Source organism: Mytilus trossulus, chromosome 12 (assembly GCF_036588685.1).
Source record: "Mytilus trossulus isolate FHL-02 chromosome 12, PNRI_Mtr1.1.1.hap1, whole genome shotgun sequence".
Taxonomy (NCBI): domain Eukaryota; kingdom Metazoa; phylum Mollusca; class Bivalvia; order Mytilida; family Mytilidae; genus Mytilus; species Mytilus trossulus.
The window spans coordinates 26,542,851-26,551,841 of NC_086384.1; the positions used below are offsets into that span (position 1 = coordinate 26,542,851).

Here is an 8,991-nt window from a genome sequence, read left to right on the forward strand (position 1 = left end):
CTCAGGTACTACAATACAAGGATTTCTGAAATTTGGTTTCAGGATTTATATAAGTCAGCTATACTGTGTGATGCGTTTTCAGATTCATCACTCAACAACTTCCTGTTTACGGAACACTTGCATATTTTTACACTATTAATATTATCCACTTGCGGCGGGGGTATCATCAGTGAGCAGTAGCTCGCAGTTTCACTTGTTGATACTGCATTGATTTATTTCATTTGGATTTTGATTTAAACTGCATATGATAAGAGGCTTTTATTTTATTTTTTGTCTCCATAAACGCTTTTGAGTATAAAATTATAATATGTGAATAGTACCTGTCATCATTTCCCTTAATGACCTTGTGATTCTAACTTCTTTTGCAAACCAAATCAACTGTTTGATCATATGTTTTCAAACTTCCAAAAATAATTTCTGAATTATAAGTTCATGTTAACTAACAATTTTGGTGTGTATTGTTTAGCCCAGTAATTACTCAGTTAGACTTCAACTAATACAATATATTGCTGTCATAAATTAAAAATAAAAGCACATATTTAATACCATTTAAATTGCTTTCTGAATGAATTTGATATTGGGTGAATTCTTATGAAACAAAATGCAACATTTATTTTAGAATCAAAGAGAAGATTAGAAGTATGTGCTGCCTACAAAGAAGCCTTATCACAGAGACATGTAAAATCTTACTTTGTATACTGGGTCAACATGCATAGAGCACAGAAATCAGTCCAGGGACACTTCCATCTCAAACTACAGATTCAGTAAGTCAAACATACAAAATGTGTAAGATGCAGTGAATTTATTGGATACCCATTTTCATGGCTTTTGTGGATACATGTGAATCACAAACTTAAATGTTCAAAGAATCAACAATTTTCTAAAGAAATGTATGAAGAATCAATGATAAAAATCATATAAAAATGCATGTATTCCTTAATTCAAAAGTGAATGCTACAAAGCAAATATCTATTCTTCACAATGCCCTACAACATGTTTTCCCCAAATGACCACAGGTCAACAGGCTTAGTTCTTTCATAAAATCAAATTGGAGTCCGAGTCTATTGTATTTTATTTATCAATGTTCGACTCATGCATGACTTCCTTGAAAAACTTTTAAATTGCTGACAAAACAAAACATGATGTCTGTGACTCTGGAAAAAGTATCATAGACCGCTTTGGCTGTGCTGTGACCCGTATATTTTAGAATGAGTATACATTTTGTATATCTGGCTTGTTTTCAGAGTGCTAAGATCCTGGCGTGATTATACCAGGAGACAACTTCATTTAAAGAGACTTGGAGCAATAATGACATGTAAGGTCAATAAACGGATCGTCGGTGATGTGTGGATGTCGATGAAATGTCAGTTTGATTACTACAACTCTCTCACTGAAACAGCAGAAAAGGTATGTTACAAATGCAGTCAATAAAGTGAATATAACATATTTTATTTTTGGAGCAATGTTTCTACATGGAGTGATGTATTTCTATCCAATTTAATCTTGGTTTAAAAAGATTATACATGTGAATAGTGTTATTGTCAATTTTCACTGTTTTGTCTTAGCAAATATTTTTTGACTAAAACTTTTTCCTAGCTGATATGTCCTGGTGAATTTATATTTCAATGTCAATTTCAATTACAATGTTTGTTTTGAATTTGAAATCCTGTTCATAGAAATATATACAAAACACAATCAAAACCATAATTGGAAGACACACTATAGCTAAAAGGGAAAAGTGGACGAGACATACAGTAACATGAACACTCACAGATAAAAAGATTGAGTAACACAAACTCAACTAAAAAAATCTGGAGTGATTTCAAGGGGTTAGGAGATCCTGCTCTTCTAGTCATTGCAAATTATAACTAACTTTCCCATCCTACTGTGCAACAATATTTAATAAATATTATTCTATTTTTCAGATAGCAGAACAAAAAGATGTAGAATGTGTACATAGTGCTTTACATGTCTGGAGAGAGAGATTAAACCGAGTCATTGCTAGGCGATGCTATCACCTTTTGTTAGCACGTAGAGGGGTTAGGAAATGGAGGCAGTTTGTAGCCAGGAAAAATTTGGAAAGGAAAATAGATGAAGAGAAAATGGACAAAGCTGTTAATCATCACAACAGAAAGATATGGTAAGCAGTTGGATTGTCAATAACATGAATTAGAAAATTTCATTTTATGATATTTCTCCCCCCTAGCACAGAGAAAAATGTATAGCACTAATTTTGTCTTTAAATGTTGTTTTTTGGTACAGTCATCAACACTTTTTTAAAACTTTCAAAATGTTCATTAATTTTGTAAAAGATTTTTGTCTATAAAATTGTATTTTTCTTTCAGTTCTATAGCCATGGAAGCCTGGTTAAATGAAATGAAAGTTGTACATCATATACAGTACCGCAAAAAGAAACTACTAAACAAATTTGGGTCTCTTTGGAAGTACAGAGTGGATTTAATATATACAGCCAAATGTGTTGTAAGTAGAATTACAAAGAGTAGTCTTTGATAAAAGAAAATCTGAAATAAAGCCAATGCATATTTCTATTGTCTGTGGTGCCTTTTGGTAAGTTTTATGCCCCACCTACAGACATTTGGTTTTTCCAACTGTGTGTCCGTTCTTCTGTCTGTCAGGTTAAAGTTTTTGGTCAAGGTAGTTTTTGATGAAGTTGAAATCAAATCAACTACAAACTAAATACACATGTTCCCTATTATATGATCTTTTTAATTTTAATGCCAAATTAGAGTTTTGACCCAATATCCACTGAACATAGAAAATGATGATGCGAGTGGGGCATCTGTGCACTGTGGACACATTCTTGATTTATTTGTCTCATAAAGCAACCTTGTATCAGTGCACTATGCTATATTCTGATTAAGTTTTATTCTGTTTTAGGAAAGTGAGAATTTGATGAAGACTGCCTGGAGAAGATGGCGAGTGGAGTATGCTAAGACAATGCCTTTGACAAAAATAGAGAACTTTGAGACCAAACATTTGAAATCCACAGTAAGTCCATTGTTTCTTATCATGGTTAGGCCAAACAAAAAAGTATGTGTGTTTACTGTCACATGCTGAAAAAAATGGGGTGGGTAGATAAGGATTTTTTTTTATTTACATTGAGTCTGTGGGAGCACCAGAGCAACAGTGCATTTAATGAAAAATGGCCCAAAAAACTTGAGGGTATGGGATATAAATAAGGACAAGTAGGGGTACAGTCAGGGGTCAAAATTAGTGCTAGTCCGGTAGTCCGGGACTAGTAAAATTTGCGTTGGACCAGTAAATTTTGTCAGCTGGTGGTCCGGCTGACCAGTAGAAATTTGTCGATAAAAATCACTGATTGCATCGCAATCTCCGTCTGTTTACAAAACAATTTACCTGTGAAATCAATTACAGGGTACTGGGGGGTATAACATTTGATCAAGTTAATTAATATCTCTGGTGAGCGTCCTTCACAACAATATAAAATGTGGAAATTTGTGGAATGAATCAAACCGCTGGACCAAAAAAATAAGATAACTGAAAATCAAAAGGAAGATCGAAATAAAGTATACGAAAGTGACAAAAGGAAACGCAAATACCAAAAATCATGGGAAAAAGATCGTGAATGGTTGCATTATATAGGAGATCGGATTTTAATGAACTGTACAATATGTGAAAAATTTGCAGGACCAGTAGATTTGGAGCCAGACCAGTAGAGTTTTCAGTCCACTGGTCCGACTGGCTAGTACACAAAAAAGCTTAAATTCGACCCCTGGGTACAGTAAACACACATACTTTTTTATTTGGCCATTCAAATATGTTTGCTTTTTTGTCTTTTAAGTGCTTTCTCTCCACAATTTTAAGATGACCTTTGTAATTCTGATTTTATTTATAACAAAAATGTAGAGTGATTCTGAATATTTTGGGTGGTGATGGGGATCTCTTCCATTATACCATTACATACCTAAGAAAGTAAAATTACTTTTCTTATTAATAATTTATTGATGAATCATATATTTGAGAAACAGAAATCGTGATTGGGTTAATTTATTATCTCATTGAGCTTGATATTCAACTCATTTATAATACACATAATATTCAGGGTTCGACACTAACGCTAGCCCGCTAGCCCGAGACTAGTAACTTTTGTGTCGGGCTAGTAAATGTCCGTAGCGCGGTAGCCCTAGGGGCTAGTAAATTTATTTGTCATTGAACATCAAACTGGTGTACTTTCGGCAAAGTAGAGTCCAAACGCCGGTCATATCTGACAACTTCGTCGATTATTGTCTACACTGGTTCCGCGACCTCTTTATTTACATACAGATACAGGTACTGGAGGGTAAAAATTCTACCGTAAACCAGTCGCTTTATACTGTCAACTCGGCCATTAAGATTACTCGTCCGATAAAGTAAGAATGCACCACGTTTCAAGATTTTGAAATAAATATTAATATTAAACTGCATATACATTTTGGTTTTATTGTATTTTATTATTAATCACATTGATATATCATAGATCCTGTTAAATCGCGTGCGTATTTTTACCCTTATCTATTACACACTGCAGGGGCGGATGCAGGAATTTTCGAAAGGGGGGTGCTAACCCAGGGCAAAGGGGGGGTGCAAAACATATGTCCCGATACAAATGCATTGATCGGCAAAAATAAAGGGGGGGTGCGCACCCCCGGAACCCCCCCTCTGGATCCGCCACTGCACTGTGACAGTCGTCGCGTATTGAAAATAGTTAAAATTGGAAATGTCCTTTCGTTCTTAAAATAGAGCGTTAAAAGGTTCCCTGTTGAAATTTTCCTTTACTCCAAAGGTACACGTGGTGATGAAAACTTTTCGATCTTCTCTGTCTTTATCGAATTAGCGTTTGTCATGTCGTCATAATTCTTTCGTATTGCTCGGAACTTATCATTACAATTGCAATGGACTGAAACGAAAGTAAATTTCCGGTAATAATATTAAATGTGCATGTGATTACATGTAGCTTCTTTTTGAGAACTGGGGGGTAATGATGATAGCAAGACTAAGCCATTGGTATCAGAAAGCGTTGTTCACACGTACTGAAATGTATGCTTGCTTAATGCATTAACGAGAACAGGATGACCCAAATCAGTTAGAACATGAAAACTCGGCTTCAGAAACCAAAAGTAAAATAGGGCAAGGGAACAAGTCAACTTATTTATGTAAATAAAAATAAACAAAAACATTGTTTTTTTTTTTTTAATTTGATTATTTCAGTTGATGAGTTAACACACATATTTGTTTTGATGTAAATGAAAATTGTCACTTTCTTTGTGGTTGGTCTATTGTTATGTTTGCGGTGGAGACTGTGAGATACATGTAGTTGTCAAGCTCAGTACAACATTGTCATTAATTAATTTGATGCTGCAGGAATATTTGTAAATTGAATACCACCCTATAAACCTGGTCAATATTTTGAAGTCTATATTTTTAATCTGGGAACTATTTATTTTTTTAAAGTAGGTCTGGAATATACAAAATGTTAATGTTTGACTAAAAATGTTAACACAATAAATATTTGAGATATATCATAAATTCGTCTACAATAAAAATTCCTGCCGTTGGATGTTTTTGGTGTAATTATTTTTTTTTATTTTTTTTTTTTTAAGATATAACTAGTATGAACATCTTCTTAAAAGGCCTCAGAATGCAGGATTTTGCATCTAAATTTCAAATTTTTTTTGGGGGGGCATGCCCCCAAACCCCCCTAGCTTGTTTGCAGGCCTACGGCCTGCTCACTTCGTGGGCCGTTGGCCCACAAACCAGGCTACCTGACACAGAACAGGGCTAGTTGAAAATAATTTTTACTAGCCCGCATGTTTTTGTGTTATTATTATTCCTGGTGTTTAATGTAAATTTTTAAAATATTATTCTGGTTTTCATATCCTCAAAAATTGACCAAAATCATCGGGAAAAATTATTTGACCTTCAGCTTAATTTATTTTAGGTCTTTTATGCCTGGAAGGACTGGTATTTGAGAAAAAAGAGGTCTAAGATTGCAATGAAGAGAAGTCCATCCCTAAACCATTTGCAGATGTCAAGGAGCTCATCATCAGAATCATTCTCAGCCAGACCATCACAGATTCCTATGCCTGTATACAGAGACAATCAGGGAAATAGTTAATATACTGCTGGGCGACATTAATTACCAGGGAAATAGTTAATACATTGAAGGGCGACATTAATCATCAGGGAAATAGTTTATACATCACAATCTGTATATAAATCTGTTCATTTAACGTAAAGTCTAAGTGATTACTAGAACTAATAGTATAAGATTGAAAATATTGTTAACCTATGAGTGGGTGAAAGTGAGATATTAAAGATTAACATATGTACAACCTAGAATGGACTTTCCCAAAACCTGTTGTGTGTGTTTGTTAATGGTTTTACATGTATGATTCTAGACAGAAAAACTTGTGATACAATATTATTTTTCTGTATTGATTGTAAATTATTTTTCCAAATGCCAGTTTTATCAGGGTTAGATTTTAAAAAAAAATTGACTATAACTAACACTCTTCCATTCAAACATGCTAGACTTCTAAGGAGTGCATTACAAACCTCTCATAGATGATAGGTGATTTTTTGCTGAATTTTATTATGAAAATTAGTCTTTTATCAGTAACAGTGGATACTTTAAAAAGATTTTGTGTTTACATTCCTTTGGTGTGAATTATTGTGAAAGGAGTAGTACCGATATGTGATATTAAGTGCTAATTAGTACAAGCCACAACTTAAAGTTGTTAACAAAGTGTGCCAAAATAAGTTTGGACAAAGTTGTCTCCCCCTTGTCTGTGATATATTTTTAATACTTGCTCATAGCTGCTAAATATAAATTTAGAATTATAAATGTATAAAGAATTTTTGTTATGTTGTTTGTAAATTTTGATAATTTATTTTATTTATTTTGTTAGATATTAATTTATTTATTGATTGAGTTTGTGATAGTCATATGCCATATATTTTATTTCATGCATTATTCAGGGTTTTAGAAGACTTCTTGTTTTATGGAGAACAATTTGTGATTTTGCTATAAGGAAATGTCTCTGAAAGGAGCTTATAAAAGATAGTTTTAGTTTTCAACATCGAGAACAATTTGTGATTGCTATAAGGAAATGTCTCTGAAAGGAGCTTATAAAAGATAGTTTTAGTTTTCAACATCAATCAAATCAAAATGTCTTTGACTGAAATCAACATATCAAATGCAATGCATTATGATACAAATCAATTTTAATTTGTTTTCTAAATTAAATTTGTAAAGTTTTATGACCTGCACTTATTTCAAAGTTTGATATGATTTTGAATTGTTTGCAATGCACTAGAAATGTGAAATAGTTTGAAATTTATAGCTTTTTAAGATTTCAAATGTTTAGGTTTTACTAAATGCACATTGGTATTTGATTGGTCAATATGAATACAATGTAATATTATATGCAGGTTAACAGTGTGATAAACTGCTGACAATACATAACACTTGTATGCAAGTTGGTGCTTTTAAGATACTTGATGAAGAGAAAATAAAAATATAAATTTAATAGTCTTTGTTCTGAAGTTTGTGCCCTTATTCAAACTAACACAGTTTTCAACTTTGATTGTTCCTTGCTAAATGTCTTGACCATGTGAGTTGACATTTGGAAAGAATGTAATGCTGAAAAGTCTCAACTTTTCATTATGTCTACAGCAATTGATTGGAAAATCCTTTGGGTCTAACCAAATATTATTAGAGGACAACTTATGGAGATGCTCTTTTTACATACTGTATAAAAAAACAAGGAGCTGTTGTTTAATTGCCATTGAGTCACCAGAGGTCGGATGATGTGGATATGAACAACTGTAGCCCACTGGTTAATTGTCAAAACAAACAAACATACAGTTGGCTAAAATGACCCTTTAAAATTTCTTCTCTTCAAGAAAATTACAGTGCACAGAGCTTATACTTGAAATGACCTCAAATGAATATTGGGAGTTTTGTTACCATTTTGGACTTGTCAATTTATGTCCAAACAGTCTTTGCTCAATTGTTTCTGTTTTCAATGATTTTTGAATGTATTACATATAAACATCTGTGGGTAAAATGTTTTTGACTTGTATGTCCCTCAGTGTTGTTCTTGTTATCTAAACTCCTCTGAAACTACACAAAAGAATTTCATGAAACTTTGATGGTAATGAAGATGGGTATATGGACAGGAAAATCCGAAATTATGAATAGTAATTATATTTCTAGGAGAAATTGCCTTTTGAACTTATTGGCCTCAATATACTATTGAAACAGTTTGCCATCACAACTTCTCTGAAACCACACAACAGAACTTCATAAAACTTTGTCGATAGTAAAGACATGAAGTAGTTTTGCATATCAGCAGGAAATTATGATTCAATTATTTTTCTAGGAGTTGTTCCCCTTTGAACTTATTGGCCTCAATATACAACTGCAAAAGTTTGTCATCAAAACTCCTCTGAAACCACACTATAGAAGTTCATGAAATTTTGTAGGTAATGAGAAATCCTATGTAGATGTGTATAACCACAAGAATTTTAGATAAATTTTGTAGAGATTTGAGTCTTAGAACTTAGGAATATGGTTAGATTTTGTTTGTCCAGTTACAATGTGAGGGTGTGTGGTATTTGATTGATGTGTGTCTCCATATGTCAACAGCTCATACAATTGAATGATTTTGACGAATTCAAAGTATATCAGATATTCCCATTATGGAACTCAAATCTTGGAAAATTTAACATTTTCTCAAATTTTGTGTTTGGAATCAACATTTTCAGTTATTTTTTGTCTTGTCATTTTTTATCAGTTTATCTCAACTTTTAATTTGTCAGTTTACCCCATCTCAACTTAATAGCTTTTAATGTAACTTTGTTTCTTCCTCCTCTGTTTTAAGTACAGTTTCCCCATACTGTAATTATGCTGAAGTGTGCTTTGATAAATTTATCAGTGAAAACATCATGATTGCTAACGATACAGTA

General features: G+C 33.0%; 1 protein-coding gene across 6 annotated transcripts in view; it reads left to right on the forward strand.

Annotated features, from left to right (window-relative positions):
- The window catches only part of LOC134693659 (uncharacterized), an 82,916-nt gene extending 75,366 nt beyond the window's left edge, over positions 1-7,550 (forward strand). For all 6 annotated transcript variants that reach the window (XM_063554543.1, XM_063554542.1, XM_063554547.1 and 3 more), the window contains 6 exons: positions 620-764; positions 1,245-1,407; positions 1,926-2,140; positions 2,346-2,481; positions 2,899-3,009; positions 5,960-7,550. In XM_063554543.1, the coding sequence (XP_063410613.1) occupies positions 620-764; positions 1,245-1,407; positions 1,926-2,140; positions 2,346-2,481; positions 2,899-3,009; positions 5,960-6,136 (947 nt within the window). In that variant the 3' untranslated portion in view covers positions 6,137-7,550. The remainder of the gene's footprint in view (positions 1-619; positions 765-1,244; positions 1,408-1,925; positions 2,141-2,345; positions 2,482-2,898; positions 3,010-5,959) is intronic.
- The last annotated feature ends 1,441 nt before the right edge of the window (positions 7,551-8,991 follow it).